This window comes from Anguilla rostrata, chromosome 17 (assembly GCF_018555375.3).
Source record: "Anguilla rostrata isolate EN2019 chromosome 17, ASM1855537v3, whole genome shotgun sequence".
Taxonomy (NCBI): Eukaryota; Metazoa; Chordata; class Actinopteri; order Anguilliformes; family Anguillidae; genus Anguilla; species Anguilla rostrata.
Window position 1 is genome coordinate 29,817,541 of NC_057949.1, and position 20,000 is coordinate 29,837,540.

General features: G+C 53.2%; 3 protein-coding genes across 4 annotated transcripts in view; 2 read left to right on the forward strand and 1 right to left on the reverse strand.

The window, feature by feature from the left end:
- Positions 1-3,643, forward strand: part of rgs9a (regulator of G protein signaling 9a) — a 13,822-nt gene extending 10,179 nt beyond the window's left edge. Inside the window, exons 11-17 of the mRNA XM_064316327.1 lie at positions 1-16; positions 510-623; positions 737-852; positions 1,491-1,578; positions 2,243-2,381; positions 2,527-2,609; positions 3,098-3,643. The exon at positions 1-16 is cut by the window's left edge and continues 46 nt beyond it. Coding sequence (XP_064172397.1) covers positions 1-16; positions 510-623; positions 737-852; positions 1,491-1,578; positions 2,243-2,381; positions 2,527-2,609; positions 3,098-3,257 — 716 coding nt within the window. The 3' untranslated portion in view covers positions 3,258-3,643. The remainder of the gene's footprint in view (positions 17-509; positions 624-736; positions 853-1,490; positions 1,579-2,242; positions 2,382-2,526; positions 2,610-3,097) is intronic.
- Positions 3,644-5,447: 1,804 nt separating this feature from the next.
- Positions 5,448-7,592, forward strand: LOC135244114 (uncharacterized). The gene is made up of 3 exons (XM_064316319.1): positions 5,448-5,451; positions 6,190-6,652; positions 6,997-7,592. The coding sequence occupies exons 1-3, from the start codon at positions 5,448-5,450 to the stop codon at positions 7,136-7,138; spliced, it is 609 nt and encodes a 202-aa protein (XP_064172389.1). The 3' UTR covers positions 7,139-7,592.
- Positions 7,570-17,234, reverse strand: cog1 (component of oligomeric golgi complex 1). 2 transcript variants are annotated; one of them, XM_064315200.1, is made up of 15 exons: positions 16,868-17,234; positions 15,934-16,178; positions 15,253-15,434; positions 14,423-14,593; positions 13,646-13,802; positions 13,132-13,342; positions 11,540-12,292; positions 11,146-11,292; positions 10,624-10,785; positions 10,388-10,512; positions 10,112-10,220; positions 9,578-9,687; positions 9,248-9,329; positions 8,990-9,040; positions 7,816-8,024 (listed from the first exon to the last, which is right to left on the reverse strand). In XM_064315200.1, the coding sequence occupies exons 1-14, from the start codon at positions 17,174-17,176 to the stop codon at positions 9,032-9,034; spliced, it is 2,772 nt and encodes a 923-aa protein (XP_064171270.1). In that variant the 5' UTR covers positions 17,177-17,234; the 3' UTR covers positions 7,816-8,024; positions 8,990-9,031. The 2 variants fall into 2 exon arrangements, with proteins under 2 accessions (XP_064171268.1, XP_064171270.1); XM_064315198.1 differs by lacking the exon at positions 8,990-9,040 and having other exon boundaries at positions 7,570-8,024.
- Positions 17,235-20,000: the final 2,766 nt, after the last annotated feature.

Consider the following 20,000-nt stretch of genomic DNA (forward strand, 5'->3'; position numbering starts at 1 on the left):
CGGTCTCTCTCGGAGCGTAAGTTCTGTCGGAACCCGACCGGGACTCGTCCGAATGCTTGTTCTCCCACCAGGCAGCTGCTCTGTAACGCTGTCATTTGGCCATCAAGTCTTTTCCTTTTTTGCAGGCAGGCTGTTTGTGCAGTATTTCATACATGCTGTATCTGTAGCACGTTAGCATCCTGCTGCGGTGGAGGGCGTTTATCTGTAGCACGTTAGCGTCCTGATGCGGTGAAGGGCGTTTATCTGTAGCACGTTAGCGTCCTGCTGCGGTGGAGGGCATTTACCTGTAGCACGTAAGCATCTGGCTGTGGTGGAGGGCGTTTACCTGTAGCACGTTAACGTCCTGCTGCGGTGGAGGGCGTTTACCTGTAGCACGTTAGCGTCCTGCTGCGGTGGAGGGCATTTACCTGTAGCAGTTAGCATCGCTGGGAGCGACTGTACGTTACGCCCACTGTGGTGGAGGGCGTTGTGTGTGTGACTTTTTTTTTCTTTGCCATGTGCCACTGCAGCCTCGTCAAGTTTGTCACGACGTACAAGACGCATGACCCCTTCCTGGCACCGTGTCTCCCTAGCAACCCCTGGCTAACAGACGACAGCACTTACTGGGAGCTGAACATGCCGAAGTAAGGCCCACCTGCCTTAGGTTATAAGAACGATTTTAGGAAAATAACCAACGTGTAATATCAAAGGGTCAAGCAAGATGAAAACTTAACGATATTGAATGTGTGCTTCCCAGCGCGGAAATCCCAACTCAGATGCGTGTGGAACACTGGACCTTCAGCTTCTACGAGCTCCTGAACGACCCTCGCGGACGGGCGGACTTCTGGAAGTTTCTGAAGAAGGAGTTCAGCGGTGAGTGTCGGACAGAGGGATTGGCGGCAGCTTGCCTGGGAGTGGAGAGCAGCTGCCTGGGAGGAGCAGCTTCTGGAGAAGCCTCGCCTGGGGAGGGAGACAGCTTGCCTGGGAGGAAAAGAGTCCGAGGTGAGAGCTCGGACTGAGGGAGAGCAGCTCGCCTGGGGAGGGAGAGCAGCTTGCCTGGGGAGGGAGAGCATATTCAGGATTTAGATGTAAACCCAGGATCCTCAGAACAGATCTAGCTCATACCAGTGTTCCTGACTGCCTGTTAGGATTGCCAGATTTCTGCTTTTTTGACCAGACTGTATTTGTACAGGTCCAGTTTGAGGTCCTGACAGGACAGTGGAATGTGCACTTTGAGTAATTCACGAAAAAAATGTACCATTTAGCCCCCACAGCCTCGACCACCACCCGCCCTTCCCTAATTTATTCCGACAGCTCCCCACCGTGCTTCCAGTGGTCAAGTGTTGACTAATTCTGAAAATCTGGCATCCCTGCCACCTATGCTCATCTGTGTTTGAGCACAGGGTAGTCTAAATCTGGCAACCCTACTGCTTGTTCTTGTGCGTCTGTCTGAACACAGGGTAGTCTAAATCTGGCAACCCTACTGCTTGTGTTTGTCTCTCTGAACACAGGGGAGAACTTGGCCTTCTGGGAGGCCGCAGAGGAGATGAAGTGGGGAACCGCTGACTCCATGAAGGAGAAGGCTGAGAGCATTTACAAGTGAGACCCTCTCTGAAACAGGAAGGGAGAGTCCAGAAAAAAACCCCAACATGCTTCAGGCCTTTTGCTCTCTTCACACATCAAAGACATATTAGTGGTTTCCATACCAACACCAACAGGCACATAGAACTATATATTCAGTAACCCCATATTAAGGAATAACCTAACCCATGGAAAATAGGAGGCTGTTATTCATACTTTTTGAACTGTCCATAATTCATTCTACAGACATCCCTTACCTTGCACGGGTTACATTTTTGCCACTGTGTAGTTGCTCAAGTGAATTAGTAAGGACAGCCACACTAGCTGAGGGGGTAGCTCTGTCAAACACAAGCTGAGGAGGTAGCTCCGTTAAACACTAGCTGAGGAGGTAGCTCTGTCGAACACTAGCTGAGGAGGGGGCTCTGTCGAATGCTAGCTGAGGAGGTAGCTCTGTCGAAGCTAGCTCGGAGGTAGCTCATGCTATGCTGAGCTGAGGAGGTAGCTCTGTCGAATGCTAGCTGAGGAGGTAGCTCTGTCGAATGCTAGCTGAGGAAGTAGTTCTGTCGAAGCCTCCTGAATGTTGTAGCGCTGTCTTGCTTTCGGTTTGGGTGCACCCAACGGACAACCTGGAGCCCCGTGCCCTTCCACGGCCGATCTGAACGTGCGCTGTCTCCCTCCACAGGACCTTCCTGGCCCCAGGGGCTCCCCGCTGGATCAACATCGACCAGAAGACCATGGCCATCACGGTGAAGGGCCTGGACCACCCGCACCGCTACGTCCTGGACGCAGCGCAGACCCACATCTTCATGCTCATGAAAAAGGTGCGGCCTTTAGGGTGGAGATCACAGTGCATGCGATCAGTCGGCTAAAACAGTAGCCTAGCCAACGGCCTGCTCTTGTCAAACAGTGGCGAACAGTTCAGTATGCTTACGTTGAACGGAATGTAATGCAACGTCTGAATTGCAGGACACCTACGGACGCTACCTGAAGTCTCCGGTGTTCAAGGACACGCAGAAGAAAGCTCTGAATCCAGAGACACACAACTTCAGGTGGGACGGAGCTCCTGCACCCAACTTTTCCTTTCAGAGATAAATGCTATGGATTGACTAGCATGTACTCCATGCCAGGTTCTTCTAGAACTTCCAACACATCAGCTAGAGTCAATGCCATCGTAATTTAAAACTCATGCTTTAGCGAAATCCAAAATCTTCACCAAACACACCAAATGAAACTGATAAAAACGTGACAGACCTGGTGAGGACATGTGATAGGGTGACCACATGAGTGAGTGTCACAGCCTGAGCACTATATGAGAAGAAAGTATATGTGTGAGAGTGTGTGTGTGTGTGTGTACAAGTGAGTGTGTAAGTGTGTGTGTGCGTGTATATATGTGTATGAGTGTGTGTGTGAGAGAGGACGAGTGCGTCTCATTGGTCTGTCACACATCTGTCAAGCGTCTCATTGGTCTGTCACACATCTTTCAAGCGTCTCATTGGTCTGTCACGCGTCTCATTGGTCTGTTGTGCGTCTCCCGCAGTGATGCGCAGCTGGAGCAGAACGCCCGTAACCGCAGGCCCGGAATCCATCCCATAATCCTCTGGCAGCAGGCGGAGGAGGAGAAGGCCAAGATAGCGGCCGCCACCAAACAGGTGGACATCAAACAGGTCATGAGCAAGCTGGACCGCAACCGGAAGTAAAGCCGTCGGGCCGAGCCCAAACTGCCCCAAACTGCCCCAACCGCCCAAACTGCCCCAAACTGCCCCAAACTGCCCCAACCGCCCAAACCGCCCCAAACTGCCCCAAACCGCCCAAACCGCCCCAAACTGCCTCAAACCGCCCAAACCGCCCAAACGCCCCAAACTGCCCAAAACTGCCCAAACTGCCCCAACCGCCCCAGACTGCCCCAAACTGCCCCAACCGCCCAAAGCTGCCCCAAACTGCCCCAACCGCCCAAACTGCCCAAACCGCCCCAAACTGCCCCAACCGCCCAAACCGCCCAAAACCGCCCCAAACTGCCCAAAACCGCCCAAACTGCCCCAAACCGCCCCAGACTGCCCCAAACTGCCCCAACCGCCCAACTGCAACCGCCCAAACTGCCCCAACCGCCCAAACTGCCCAAACCCAACGCCCAAACTGCCCCAAACGCCCAAACCGCCCCAAACCGCCACAAACCGCCCCAAACCGCCACAAACTGCCCCCAAACCGCCCAAACTGCCCCAAACTGCCCCAACCGCCCAAAGCTGCCCCAAACTGCCCCAACCGCCCAAACCGCCCCAAACTGCCCCAACCGCCCAAAACCGCCCCAAACTGCCCCAACCGCCCAAAACCGCCCAAACTGCCCCAACCGCCCAAACTCTCCGGGGCTGTAACGGGGCTTTACAGGGCTGCTCTGTAACCAAGGCCGTAATTTATGGGGGGGTGGAGTTAACCCCCCCCCCCCCCAAATATCACAAAACAGGCTAAACAACCCCTCCCATAATATAACACGATGCAGAGAAAAATAATTTAATGTAATAAAGATGGGGATTTCATGCTGTGACTGGGGTAAACTTATCTCTAGCCTGAGGTATTTCCCCCTTAGAATTTACCAGAAATTATAATTTAATTTCTTCTAGGGGGAGGATCACCCCCATTCCCCTGCCCCCCGACCCCCTACAGGGTTGCACTTCTCAGGGTCTGACCATTTTACCCCCCCCCCAAATATGTAAACTAAAGTAACACCGTAGCATAGAGGCTGTGTGCAGCCTGATTGCTGATGGGTTCAGGCATTCTCTCACCGATCTGCAGCATGACCTCCTGGGAAATACTGTAATACTTTCCTCAATGTCCCCGGCACAAAAAGCAGGGGGGCAATGTGATAGCACACATAAATTAAGATATTAAACGCAATTACTGTTGTAAAAATAACACAATAATTACTTACAAGAGATGTATAAATATTAGGCTACTTGAAAGATGTACAATTGAGTGGAATCTATGCAAAGTTATTCTGTAAACAATGATATCATAGCATCAGCCAGGTTAAAGTGTATAAAAACATATAACATTTGACATATAAATATGCAAATGCATAAATTAATTTTAATCAATTTAAAATTAAAAGTTTATTTAGACAATAGAAGGCAGATTAACAGGATTAGTCGCTGTCTTTGTGTCACTCTGTTTGTGTGCATGTGCGTGTGTGTCTCAGTCTCAGTGCTCAATCAATGCTACTGTATATTGCCATCTACATCTATATGTCACTTACACTGTCATATTCAAAACACACCGAGTCTGTGTGTGTGTGTGTGTGTGAGTGAGTGAGACAGAGTGTGCATGAGACGTGTTTGTGTGTGTGGAACAGAAGCAGCTCTGGTGTGTCTGTTAAAATGTTCAACATGCATGTTCTGCTGTCATACGTCCAATAAATCCATAAAACATCAAACTGTCTTTGTTCTGTCCTGCATGTCTTTTGAATCATGTGTACATAGTGTTACTGTTTTTGTGTCATTTCCTTCATAACATTACTCTTCAACGGATATACTTTACATTTAAGGTTGTAAAATAAATATACAGTATATATATACTCATAAAATGGCATAAAAAATCACTTCACAAACATACGCAGTGTGTATTTGAGAAGAATCTCTTGCCTTGAATGGAATCCCACAAATCTGGTTTAGCACACGGCCAATCAGTGCCTCCACCGGTGACCTTTTTCCTCATTAGAAGTTGCAGGTGGCTAGTCAAACAGACAGAAGACCTTTCCTACTGGCAGCCGACCCAACTTTGATGTCAACTTAAATGGCGACGCCGTGGCATTTTGCTTACTGTCCAGGTCCGGTGACATTTGCGAAGAAATCGTGACATCAATTTGTAGTCCTGCTAATTGGCATGCAAATACCCCGATGGGTGACTTCAATGTTGAGAAAGTGGGAGGATCAAAGATTTATGCTTCCGATCACAGTGCTGCACTCACTGGCTTTACCTTTCATCTTGGATTGGATTTGGATTGGATCTTTAAAAAATATTTTTACGTTGTTTTCCTGTTGTTTTCCGGCAAAAATTTGATGTGAATTAGATTTTTGTTTTTGGAAGTGTAGACTATTTAATTTTGAGTAATTTAGAGAATCCTACCAATGTGTTTGGTTTAAGTCCCCACCCCCCCAACAGGTTTGAGTATCATAACTTGTCACAGTCCACAACTTTCATATTTTCATTAGAAACATTAAACTATATAACATTTCACCTTTTGGGAATCAAGAGAACAAGCCTGTTCTTTCTTTTCCATTTGAGGCAGTCATTGTTTGTGTTGACCTGCATGTGAGGGGGGCAGGTGTGTTTGGGGGGTGTGTGTGTATTTGAGGGATGCGTTTGAGTGTGTTCGAGGGTTGTGGGTGTATTTGAGGGGTGCGTGTGTGTTTGAGGGGTGCTGGTGGGTTTAAGGGTGTGTGTTTAGGAGGGGGTTTAGTGGTGGTGTTTGAGGGGTGTGTGGTTTGGGTTGGGTGTGTGTTTGAGGGGTGTGGGTGTATTTGAGGGGTGCGTGTGTGTTTGAGGGGTGCTGGTGGGTTTAAGGGGTGGTGTGTGTTTGAGGGGTGTGGGTGTATTTGAGGGGTGCGTGTGTGTTTGAGGGGTGCTGGTGGGTTTAAGGGGTGCTGTGTTTGAGGGGTGCGTGTGCTGACCTGCTCTTGTCCCTCAAATGGAAGGCGCAGGTGTCCCACCTGGCTCTGTGTTCGGTCCACTGGCAGACGGCCCTCAACCGGGTGCACCTCTCTTCATCGCCCGCTCGCTGCTCCTCCTCCTCCTCCTCCTTCAGCGTGGCCACGGATGCCCCGCCCACGCCCGGGAGGGATCGCCGGGGAAACGGCGGCCCCGCCCCGACCCCGCCCCCCCCTGAGCGCGGAGACGCGGGGCTGTCGGAAGCACTCGACTCTGCGGGCGAGGCGTCGGGGCCGTGCGGAGAGTTCCGGAAGCCGACCCACCGGCGCCGTATGACCCTGGCTCTGCACCGCTCCCCCTCGCCCAAGTGCGCCCCCCCCCAGCCCGCGTGCACCCACGCTGACGCCGAGGGGGGCCAGCGCTCCACCCGCCCCAGGCCCAGGACCATAGCCCTGTGAGTCCCTCACACACGGCACTCCCATCATGCATCACATGACCTTGTGCAGGCACTCTGATTGGGCAGCCATTTCACTCAGACTCACACAACTGGGGTGGAACATCCAGGGGTCAGACAGTAAAGGTCCTGCTGTGTGTTCCTTCCACCATCGACTCAGCCAGCTGAAGTCACTAATCAGCTGCAGAATTGTGCTAATTATCAAATCCAGGTGACTGGAACAAAATAGTGAGGAGGGCTTGTACTTTCTGAACCTGGATTTTCACGTCGAACAGCTTCATTTCTGGCGAAATGCGCCGATGGCTGCTGGCCGGCTGTGACCGCTGTGTGTCTCTGCTTCTCAGCTTCTTTCCGAACGAGGAGGACGACGCCCACGAGAGGCTGCAGCGCCTCCTGGAGGAGCGTCGGGAGGCGGCCAGGGTCACCATGCAGGAGGTGGTCTGCCCCTGGGAGTCAGCCAACACACAGAGCTACTTCCCCCGCTGACCAGCAGGGGGCACCAAGATCACCCCCTCGCCAATACTACCCACAGACACACGACAGCCTTCAACACACGCTCAAGAGCACAACAGAATAATGCTCATCCCCCACCGTAGGCTTCTGTGAAAGCTTTCTGAAGGTTTCTGTGGAAGGTTTCTGTAGGTTTCTGTGAAAGATTTCTGAAGGTTTCTGTGGAAGGTTTCTGTAGGTTTCTGTGAAAGATTTCTGAAGGATTCTGTGAAAGCTTTCTGTAGGTTTCTGTGAAAGATTTCTGTAGGTTTCTGTGAAAGATTTCTGTAGGTTTCTGTGAAAGATTTCTGTCTGTGCAGTGCCGTTCTGTTTTTAACCAATGTGTTTACAATGAAAAACGCTCTGTAGCGAGGAAGAATATGATTTATAAATAATAGCAGCTTTGACCGAAATAAAAACAAACTGAAGACAGTAATGTAGAACTGTTTATCTGCACTCAGTCAGAAACAATGCTTCATTTTTTAAAAGTTTGTAGAAAACAAATTTGAAAAATATTTGACACTATAGTACAACTTTACACTATTTTTGTGTTATAGCAATAAGATCTGTGATGATTCAAAGCTGGTCTAGACATCCCACATTGTGATCAACTCAACGGAGTGGCTGGATTTAAAAGAAACTGTATTAATCAATCATACACCTCCAAATCTGCATTAGTGTTTGAGAGTGCATTTATAGATGCGTATGTTACAGTCTGTACACATTAAAACGCCCGGTGAAATGATCACTTGGTCATTCCAGACAGCCAGCCCAGTTTGAAGAGAGAGGGTGTGACCGAGTCTTCCTCCTGATTGGTCAGCTGTCTGAACAGACTCCCTGGGCGGAAGGTGGCCTCCGTGGGGGGGGCGGAGGCGGGGGGGACCTGAGGAGAAAAAGGGGAAAAGGAGCCTAATAAACATCCCCCAAACCACTGGGAGGAGCTTAGTTGCCCAGACACACGTCAATCACTAATTCTAACCAATCACAAGCAAGGGGAATCTGTAACTTAGTTACACTGGGAACAGGTAACTGTAAAAACATAGTAACATTTTCAATGCAGGTACACTGTACCTAATATGCACGCACAGTTACCTGCCTCTACATAAACACCTCAGGTGTATATAGCTCTAAAGGCAAGCAGCGTTCAGCGTACCTGGAGGATATACAGGTCTGTTAATGCTGACGAAGCACATTCTGTCAGCTTTAACTTCCTGTTTCAGCTTCCAATGCACAGTCAACTTTAACTTCCTGTTTCAGCTTCCAATGCACCAATCAGCTGTAACATACCTGTATATCCTCCAGGTATGCTGGAGAGGAACACTCAGGTAAAAGGACAACCCACCTCTCTCACCAGTCAACGTAAGGCTCACATCATTTTACTGTGACTGGTGAGGGAATGGTGTGAGTGCCCTGGGACAGATCAGCAGCCTGTCCAGGGTGTGTTCCTGCCTCTCGCCCAATGCACGCTGGGATAGGCTCCAGCACCCCCCCACGACCCTGCCCAGGAGAAGCGGGTATAGATAATGGAGGGATGGATGGATTACTTTGCTGAATCCACACTCAACCAGCGGCTTCTAGCCATAAGTAAAAAAACTGCTGAATTCACCAGGCTGTGGGTAGAGAGCCCAGACCAAGCGAACGGAAGAGGCGTGTTTCACGTCCCTAACCCCTCCTCCCCCACAGCGAGAGTCAGAGCGCAGAGGAGAAACTCTACAGGCGCGAGAGAGGGAGCGCAGAGGAGAAACTCTACAGGCGCGAGAGTCAGAGCGCAGAGGAGAAACTCTACAGGCGCGAGAGGGAGAGCGCAAACGGTCACGAGCACACAGCAAACGCACGACGGTCACCCACGGCAGCGGTATCCCGGCGACCGGCCTCCAGGGTCAGGTGACCTCAGATCGGCTGCAGGTGCAGAATGAAGAGACAGAGCTGAGCACCAGGGACTGTGCCTGGCCACGCCCACAATGATGCCCACCAATCACTGAGCAACAGAGGAACGTTCCTCTGCCCTAGCCTGAATGACAGGAATGACCTGAGTAACCCCGCCCTCCCGCCCCTCCCCTAACCCCTGACCCCCGACCCCTGACCCCTTCCCATCAGCCCACTCACCAGCGGGCGCGTGACGTCCACACCCAGCGTCGCTGCCTTGGCCTTCCTGGACTGCGACATGCTGAGGGGCAGCAGCCCAAACCTTTAAAGAGGAAAAGAAAGAAAAGAGAGAGGGAGGGAGAGAGAGAAACAGAGAGGGAGGGAGAAATGGAGAGGGAGTGAGGGGTGAGAGTGAGAGAGAGGGAGGGAGGGAAAGAGGAGAGTAAGAGAGAAAGAGAGGGAGAGAGGGGGGAGAGATGGGGGGGGGGAGAGTGTGTGAAAGAAACCATGAATAAAGACAGCGCAGGTGAGTGACAGGCGGCACTGGGTGGAAGGCGGGGCTTAGCTCACCGGATCTGGCTGCTGGCCAGGGGCAGGATGTTGTAGGGCTCCTGGGAGCCGACGCTGTTTCCCCGAGAGCTGAACTGCTTCTCCGGGCCCGTCAGCAGACCCAGCAGCACCTGCACAGAGAGAGAGCACAGCCTCGAATCAGAGCACAGCCTCGAATCAGAGCACAGCCTTGAATCAGAGCACAGCCATGAATCAGAGCACAGCCTCGAATCAGAGCACAGCCTTGAATCAGAGCACAGCCATGAATCAGAGCACAGCCAGCGAATCAGAGCACAGCCCTCAAATCGGAGCACAGCCTCGAATCAGAGCTCAGCCTCGAATCAGAGCACAGCCACGAATCAGAGCACAGCCTTGAATCAGAGCACCCTGAATCAGAGCACAGCCTCAAATCAGAGCACAGCCTCAAATCAAAGCACAGCCCCAAATCAGAGCATAGTACAGCCAGTGAATCAGAGCACAGTACAGCCGCCGAATCACAGCACAGCACGCAAACACAGCATCGGTCCGGGTCGCGTGAGGGCGGGCGGTACACACCGAGGTCCTCTGTGACAGGCGGTTGAGGTTGCTGTTGAGGGGGGGTGTGAACACGTCCAGGTCGAAGGGGTCGATGTGGCTCTCCAGGAGGTCACACACCTGCTGCACCCTGCAGGTAAGAGACGAGCCAGGGACTGAGATCACTGTTCACCTCAGGAAGAGGAAGAGCAGCATCTGTCTCAGAGCGGTGGGCGTGTATGTTGGGAGGGGGCGTGTCAGGGAGGGGCAGGGGTGTGCAGGAGCAGTGGGTGTGTCTGGGGGGTGTGGGCATGGTACCGGGGGTCCTGGGCGGGGCGGGGGCTCTTGCTGTCTTCGGGACGGGGACTCAGGGTGCTGCAGAGGAAGCGCAGGTCAAACAGCAGCTGCAGAGCCCTACTCTGAGTGACAGGGAACGAGCCGTCCTGCAGAGAGAGAGAGAGTTATACAAACACGCTATACACACAGACACACACACACACACACTTATATACACTCACACACACACACACGCACACACACACACACACCGCTACCTTGCTCTGAGTGTGCTGGGTGAGCTTCTCGTACTCAGACACCACCAGGTCCAAACAGCCTCTCAGGAGCTCCTGCAGGGTGACCTTGGGCAGGGCGTGACCTCCGACCCTGTTCACCTCCAGGCACAGGTGGAAGAGCAGAGACTGCACGTACCAGGAGGGCTGTGGAGGAGAGGGGAGCGTCAGAACAGCACAGCACAGCACAGAACAGCACAGCACAGCACAGCACAGAACAGCACAGCACAGCACAGCACAGAACAGAACAGCACAGCACAGCACAGAACAGAACAGAACAGCACAGCGCAGAACAGCGCAGAACAGCACAGCGCAGAACAGCACAGCACAGCACAGCCCAGCCTGTGTTTGAGCAGGAACACAAGACTACAGCCGTCTGAGATACAGAACAGACCAGGACCCCTCTGTGCAGGGCAGAGCAGGACCCCTATGTGTGGTGCAGAGGACTGCACTGATCAGACTTCCTGCTGGAGCCTCACTGACACATCGTCTGAGTCTGAGCCTCACCTGGACAGGAAGGCGGATTTTGGACGTGACGCTGCTCCCTGACTCCGCCTCTTCCTGTATCTCCAGCTCCTCCCAGTTTGTGGCTGTGGCCAGAACTGAGCCGGGGGAGTCGGCATGGAGACCATCCGTGAAGCTCCTCACAAGCTCCTGAGAATCATACACACACACACACAGACACACACACACACACACACAGACGCACGCACACAGAGACGCACACACACACACACACACAGACGCACGCACACAGACACACAGACGCGCACACACAGACACACACACACAGACAGACACACACACACACACATTAAAACCCTTCTGTGAAAGACTCAGCCACTCCTTCGCATTACAACCCTTCTGTGAAACCCGACTCTTCTGCTACACTGTGACTGACCTGGGACAGGGCGGAGCTCCATATGCGATAGGCCTCCATGCTGCAGGACTGCAGCTCCTCCTTCAGCTCCGCCCACTGCGCCTGGGCGGGGCTGACCTCCGTCGCCTTGGAAACGCTCTTCCCCAGCTTCTTGCCCTGACGGGGGGTGGCTCTGCCGACGGGGTCGGCGCCCGCCTGCTTTCCCAGGATGCACTGCTTCAGGTTGGGGCAGAGCTCGGCCACGGACTGACAGAGCCGGGCCAGGAAGAGGGCGGAGCTGAGCTGCGCGGGTGGGCGGGGCCCCAGCGCGTCGCCCCGGGCGACGGCCAGCTCGGCGCGCACGCAGGAGAGCACGTCGCGCACGCAGGCCAGGCAGTGTGCCCGCAGCGTGTCCTCCACCACGCCCACGTCCGTGAAGCGGTCGAAGGCGGAGGCTCCGCCCGCGGGGCGGGGCTCGGAGGGCAGGCAGTGCTGCAGGTCGTCCAGCTGCGCCTTCAGCTTGGCGTCCAGCGCTGCGCAGACCGTCTGCACGCAGGGCGTGAGCGCCTGCGTCTTCATGGCCAGCCCGCTCCGCGCCCGGGCCCCCCGCTGGGACACGCCCACCCACGCCGCGTCGCTCGCCAGGTCCCCCGGAGACTCCGCCCACAGGAAGGACGCCACGTCCCGCTCGAACAGCGCCGCCCTGCTGGACTGGGCCTCCAGCTCGCGCAGCGTGGACGTCAGGAGCTGCCGGGAGCCGCTGGACACGCCCTCCGTGCCCTCCCGCGTCAGAGCCTGAAAGGAAGGCGGGCGCGTCAATCAAACCCTCCAGCCAATCAGCAAGGTCTACAGCAGCCGTCACAGCAGGGCAGAGATGAAAACCTGCTTCTGATCTCAGGCTGAATAAAAGGAGCTTCACCTGAACAGAACAGTGACAATAACCTGCAGCTAACCTGGGACTGCTTAAACACCAGTGTCACACACTCTGGACCAGGGACCCTCAAATCTGGCCCTGGAGGCCAGCAGTGCCGCTGGGTTTCATTCTTCCCCTCTAATCAGGACTGATTTAAACCTGGGACACCAGGTGAGTTAAATCTCTGGCAAATCAGTGATATTAAATCGATCAGTTAACTATCAGGGAGAAAATAAATCCAGCAGCACTACGGGCCTGGAAAGGCAGGTTTGAGTATCCCAGGTCTGGAGCCTGTGATACTGGTACAGAAGCATTTCCCTGCTTCAGCTGCAGCTCTAGACCGGCTGGTTATGAGCTTTAGTCCCTCCTCAGACACCGCTGCGGACCCGCTCCAGTTCCGCTGAACACACACTCTGCAGCGCGTGAAAAGCTGGTGGTTTAGTTCCGCTGTGTGAAAGCTCAGAGGCTGTTTCCGTTCTGGCCCACCCAGGGCGGGGGAGCGCAGGCCGTTCTGGCCCACCCAGGCCGGGGGAGCGCAGGCCATTCTGGCCCACCCAGGCCGGGGGAGCGCAGGCCGTTCTGGCCCACCCAGGCTGGGGGAGCGCAGGCCGTTCTGGCCCACCCAGGCCGGGGGAGCGCAGGCCGTTCTGGCCCACCCAGGGCGGGGAGCGCAGGCCGTTCTGGCCCACCCAGGGCGGGGGAGCGCAGGTTTAACACGCACCTGGAGCCGCTGCAGGAAGAGCTGCTGCAGGAAGTCATCCCAGAGCGGTAGGGGGCGCTCCAGCAGGCGCTGGCACACGGTGGCCCAGTGCTGGCTGATGGACTCGCTGCTCAGCAGGTCCCAGACGGCGTCTCTGATGGCGGCCAGGCCCTTCAGACTCTTCACGTACACCAGCAGCCCGCTCACCCCACTGCGCACGTCCTCTTTACAGCTGGGGGAGAGCAGAGAGGCCTTAACCACCACCCCGCCATCCCGCTGACCCGCCATTCCAGCATCCCCCCACCCCGCCATCCCACTAACCCCGCCATCCCACCATCCCGCCATCCCGCTGACCCGCCATTCCACCACCCCACCATCCCGCCATCCCGCTGACCCGCCATTCCACCATCCCCCCACCCCACCACCCCGCCATCCCGCCATCCCACTGACCCATCAACCCGCCATCCTGCCAACCCGCCACCCCGCTGACCCACCAACCCGCCATCCTGCCAACCCGCCACCCCACCAGGCTTACGTGTGGATCCACTGCTGCAGGGTGTCTCTCAGCTGCTCCCCCTGGATGGGCTGGGCCAGCATGCGCAGCGCCGGCTGGAAGTCCAGCACCGACGGGGGCAGGTACTTAAACCAGCTGCCCCCGCTCACCTCCTCCTGCAGAACCTTCTGCCCTTTCCCTGAGGGAGAGACCAGACGCATCGGTGAGGAGAGAGCCCAGCTCCCCTACAGATACAGCCCAGCTCCCCTACAGATACAGCCCAGCTCCCCTACAGATACAGCCCAGCTCCCCTACAGATACAGCCCAGCTCCCCTACAGATACAGCCCAGCTCCCTTACAGATACAGCCCAGCTCCCCTACAGATACAGCCCAGCTCCCTTACAGATACAGCCCAGCTCCCCTACAGATACAGCCCAGCTCCCTTACAGATACAGCCCAGCCCCCCTACAGATACAGCCCAGCTCCCCTACAGATACAGCCCAGCTCCCCTACAGATACAGCCCAGCTCCCCTACAGATACAGCCCAGCTCCCTTACAGATACAGCCCAGCTCCCTTACAGATACAGCCCAGCTCCCCTACAGATACAGCCCAGCTCCCCTACAGATACAGCCCAGCTCCCCTACAGATACAGCCCAGCTCCCTTACAGATACAGCCCAGCTCCCCTACAGATACAGCCCAGCCCCCAATCATCCCCAAGAGCCATCTGTGTGTGTAATTCTGTTTAACGTCCGTGCTCCACCCTAAGAGGAGGCTGGGGGCCATGTTTGGGGCGAGCGCAGTGCATTGTGGGCCGGACCTGCGGACGTGGTGGAGGTGACGCTCTCCAGGGTGGTGAAGAGCAGGCCGCAGCTGAGTCCCGGGTCGCTGGGCGTGCCCTCGCGGGGGGTGTAGAACACGGCGTACGCCTGGTACAGCGTGGTGACCAGCAGCTCCACCAGCGAGCACACCTGCGCCTTAATGCCCGCACCTGTGGAACAAGGCCGTCACAGCATCAGCGCCGACACAGTACCAACCCCAACAGCACCAACGCCATCAGTACCAACACAGTATCAGCACCAACGCCATCACTACCAACAGTATCAGCACCAACGCCATCACTACCAACACAGCATCAGCACCAACACAGTACCAACCCCAACAGCACCAACGCCATCACTACCAACACAGCATCAGCACCAACACAGTACCAACCCCAACCCCAACACAGTATCAGCACCAACGCCATCACTACCAACAGTATCAGCACCAACACCGTCACTACCAACACAGTATCAGCACCAACGCCATCACTACCAACACAGTATCAGCACCAACACAGTACCAACCCCAACCCCAACACAGCATCAGCGCCAACACCATCACTACCAACACAGCATCAGCGCCAACACCGTCACTACCAACACAGTATCATCGCCAACACAGTACAACACACACACTCTCACACACAAATACACACACACACACACACACACACACACACGCACGCTCTCTCGCGCACACACACATGCTCTCTCTCACACACACACACACACGCTCTCTCTCTCTCACACACACACACGCTCTCTCTCGCACACACACACACACACACACGCACGCTCTCTCTCTCTCTCACACACACACACACACCGTGCTGCGGCTGGTTGAGTAGCTGTTGGATGGAGGCCTTCCTGGCCAGGAGGAAGTCGGCCAGGGCCTGGCGGGGAGAGCTGTCCTCCAGCAGCATGGTGGAGACCAGCGCCTCGGTGATGGCCTGGTCCGACACCGCCCGGCCCCGCAGGAGAGACCTGCTGTCCAGCAGGATGGTGGCTCTGCCCGGAGAGAGAGAGTCACAGGAGGCACAGAAATATCACATCACCTTACATTAACTTACATTACATCATATAACATTATGTTACATCACATTACATCACATTATATCACCTTACCTTACATCACATTACATCACCTTACATCAACTTACCTTAAATCACATTACATCACCTTACATCACATCACCCTACATCACATCACCTTACATTAACTTACCTTAAATCACATTACATCACCTTACATCACATCACCCTACATCACATCACCTTACATTAACTTACCTTACATCACATTTCATCACATTACGCTATGTTATGTTACATTATGGCCATTTAGCAGACCAAGACTCTACAGTGACCCCATTTTAGGATCATTTGCTCCCGAAAACTAATGTGCGCCAACTAGAAAGATTATTTAGGAGCGTTAGTGTGCTCTCTCCAGGCCCGCGGCCCGTGCGGTCTGGGAGCGCCTCTCCTCCCGGCGCGGATCGCGGCGTACCTGAAGTGTCCCGCGGCAGCGACCTGGCGCACCAGCACGGGGAAGCGGGCGAGCACGGGGCTGTAGTGGGCGGCCCCGCCCTCCAGGCCCAGCAGGCCGTGCAGGTGGCTGCACAGCAGGTAGAGCTGCGTGGCCCGCAGGTACTGCGACGCCTCCATGGCGCTCCAGATGCGCTCGGGCACCTCCAGCAGGAGCTTGATCTGGGACGCCATGCTGTAGAACTTCTCCTGGGACTGCCTCTGCGTCTGGCAAAAGGAGAATCCTGTTAATTACCTCTGCCGCACGTGACTTTGTTCATTAACAGAGTGCAAATACGCATTTTTTTTCCTTTACCGGTCTACCTCGCGCGGTACAATCTAGTGAGAAATTAATTTTAAGTAATTAATATCACTAAGTGAAGTCTCGGAATCTGGTTCCAGCCGGGTTCCAACCCTGTTAAGTGAGATGGTAACAGGGATTCCGATTTCTCCACCCCAAGACAATTTGCTTCAGCTGTAGAGAAAGGTCAGTCTGGACTGTCGAAGCATTAAGTTCAACGTCCAGTAATACAGCGGGTGCAATGGCCACCTATGTTACGTGACAGAGTATAATTTATCAGACGGGCGAGAATATATTGGTGTATTCTACGCGTGCTTCTGAGAAATGGACGCTGAAAGCAGGCTTACCAAGCTAAACACCGCAATATTTAACACACTTCAACCCATAACGCTTCTTTGTGCAACATATGCTAAAACAACTTTTAAAAATGCAAACACGTGTATAACACGGGCATACAATTGCTTATATTTGTTTATTTAAAGCATCCTTGCTTTGTTTACGGAAATAGCACCCACAGACAGCTAAGCCAGCTAGCTAGCAATAATATATGGGCAAACTTCGAATTCCTCAACTTCTGTCAAGACCAAGACGGTCTTAAGATAAAAAGACGAAATACCTCCTGTTTGTTATTTGCAGGAGCGGGAGCCTTCCCCTGCTTCAGCTTGTGACAGTATCGGTACATGTCCTGGATCGAGAGAACCACACTCTCCGAACTCTGCCGCATCTCCCCGATGGTGTCCGCGGCGTCGATCAGGTCCCGGTAGCGCTCGCCGACCATCTGCCGGAGTTCCTCCTTCTTCTCCTCGATCTCTCCCCGAACCTTGCGCTCTATCGTCCGAATCTCCTCGGTGTTGTAGCGTTCGAACAGGGCCGCCGGGTCCCGGATTTCGGAGACCCGGAGCGACTGAGCTGGAACGACTGCCATCTCTTCCTCAACGCAGCGACAGCAAAGTCGGAAGTAAGAGCCTCAAACTTCCACGTAAACAATGACGCAAATGACGCGAGAGGTTGTAGGTTGTCAGCGGTAAGCGAACAGAACTCCAAACAGCGCCTCTTGTGGAAATAACTCATATTGCCGGGAATACAGGCGGCTACGCTTTGATGGGTTATGTTTAGGGTCACTATGAAAGCGTCTTTAAATTCCTACCGAAAATTGGGTGAAAAGTGTGGGGCGGCCGACTTTCCCTGCGCGACCGGGAGTTGGGTTCGGTTCCGTGGCACTTCCCGCGCTCTGGCTCCCGCTCTATCTGTAGCCCTCTTCTCGCGCTCTGAACAGGGAGGGAGAGTGCGTAAGCAGGGCAGACTGTCTGCTGTCCTTAAAAAAAAAAAAAAAAATAAGGAAGAAACAAAAACAACCAAGTAAAAAAAATGTTTGCCTTCAACATGTGCATAAATAATACATATTTCAATACACTCTCCAAAAAAACCCACACATACAACATGACAATAAACATATAGCTATAATAACATACGCATATGTGAACACTAAGAAATAATCATGCGCAGTATTTGATTTCAAGCAGCATCCTTTGCCACCTTTCACAGGCCAACACCGCCTGCCCCCCCGCCCCTCCTCCTGCCTGCTGTATTTCTTATCCAGCTGGCAGTACTGCAGATATACCCCCCCCCCCCCTTACCCTCCTTGGATGATTGCAGAACAGTCATTAGTGACCCCAGAGGGCAAGGTCCTGGATCTTGTCCAGATCTGGCAGTAGCAGTCGGCTGCTCCTGATGGACGCTGGCCAGGTGTTCTGAGGCACAGCTATGAGGACCTGGAGCTGCAGTTTGCCTGCATGTGCAAGCGATGCGTAAAAGGTGTCAATGTCAATTCAATTTCAAGACAAGAGAGAGTATATTCATTAATTTAAATCTTGTTTTCTCTGTGAAGCACTTTGTAACTTTAGTTTGGGTGCTGCATAAATAAAGATGTATTCTTCTTCTTCTTCTTCTTCTTCTTCTTCTTATTATTATTATTCATTAATTTGAATCTCAGATTAAATCTTATCAACTCTTAAAAGAATAACAGTTTTTTTCTACTTGAAATTTAAACAGTATTTTACTGTATCAAAATTAATAGTACATGACTGCAGCTCAAGCTTTCTCACAAAAGGTAAAGCACCACTTTGTTAAATCTGTGCTTCTTGTCCTTGTAACAGACACATCAGGGTATAAACAACACACTGAAGACAGGGTCCTGTCGGATTTGTATTACAAAAAGATTTTAACATTTTCTGTAAAATAAAACAAACAAAACAAAAAAAAAACTTCAAAAAAAAACATTTCACAAACTGCAACACGTGATGAAATTTCTGTTCACAAAAGGTTGACTGATTTCTTTAGTTGGCAGAGCAGCCTGGTTTTTCTACACTGGGCTGCAAGCTCTTTTTCCCTCAGCATGTGCAACTGAGGCTTCTGGGTGCTCCAATGCCTGACCACTCCCACCGTATCTAGTCTCTGCATACACTCTATGGTTGTGTCATGGCCGGCTCATAAGCCATGGCAAAAGGAGGGAGACCACTTTAAAAATTGAAACAGAAACAGAGTGGAGTGGGGCAGTCAGTATTGCCAGTAGCGCGTGCAGATGCACGGATGTACAGGAACACGTGCATGCAAGGTGTTGTAGGTGTAAACCAACCAGAACAAATCAAACAGCAAAAGAGTGGCCCACGGCTCCAATACAGGAAGGGAGGAGCACTGGAAAAGGGAAAGGTGGGGTTCTTATTACCTGGGGTGCACCCAGCCAGGTGCGCCCCATCAGCAATGACGACTGAAGCTCCGCCCACTGATCAGGGAACACCAGAGTCGTCACAGTTGGACTTGTGGCTGCTTGAGGAAGAGGAAGTGCTGTTTCCTGGGAAGCCATTTTTCTCCAGGAACACCAAAATTAGCTAAAGCCGGGATTCGAGCCTGCAACCTTCTGGCCACACGCTGCCTGTCCGCTCTCTCGCACCCTTGCATCACTGCACGCACTCAGCTGAAGACCCCCCCCTCTTGCCCGGTCCCAATCCCCCCCCCCCCCCCCCCCCGGGCAGACTCCGCCCCCTGCAGACAGAAGACAAACGGCAGGATTACGGAGGCATGGAAGCGCAGGCAGTGGAGGCGGACGAGCCAATGCTGGACGCTCTCTGGAGAATATCAGAATTCCGGCTCCAAGGTTAGCAGGGGAAGACAGCCGGAATGAGGTACAATCCGCGTTGGGGCGTGAGAGCTCTGCGTCATCATGGAAACAGTGCACCTCAAAGCACCTCCCCCTTTTCCTCTCCCCCCCAAACTCATAAATCAGGTTTGTCTCGGGTGGGGGGTTAATAACCTGCCTTGTCTGCTGAAACCACAAACCTGATGGTCAGGTGATCGATACTGAATAAGGCCACTGCAGGTGTTCACACTCTCTGACCTGCTGCAAGATATGAGCTCCCTCCCAGATGCACTCACACTCACACTCACACTCACACTTACACTCACACTCACACTCACACTCACGCATACTCACACACGCGCATACTCACACACACACATACTTACACACATGCAAACACACATGCAAACACACACACACACACACACACACACACACACACACAAAACAGGAACAAAGATGTTCTAGGACTATAAACAAAATCACCCATACGCTTGTCCAAATCTCAAGCATGAAACATTTGATTTCCTAATGAACAGTTTGTGCTAAGCCAAAGGCACTGACAGCATTTGGTTTGTGACTATTAATTTGCAATTAAATATTGATCTTCCTG

Coding starts and splice junctions, on each gene's coding strand:
- LOC135244114 (XM_064316319.1), top strand. Junction 6,653..6,996: donor AGGCCCAGGACCATAGCCCT/GTGAGTCCCTCA, acceptor TCTGCTTCTCAG/CTTCTTTCCGAACGAGGAGG.
- cog1 (XM_064315198.1), bottom strand. CDS start 17,176: ATGGCAGTCGTTCCAGCTCAGTCGCTCCGGGTCTCCGAAATCCGGGAC. Junction 15,435..15,933: donor GCTGCCGCGGGACACTTCAG/GTACGCCGCGAT, acceptor CTCTCCGGGCAG/AGCCACCATCCTGCTGGACA. Junction 9,688..10,111: donor GCCTGTCACAGAGGACCTCG/GTGTGTACCGCC, acceptor CTCTCTGTGCAG/GTGCTGCTGGGTCTGCTGAC.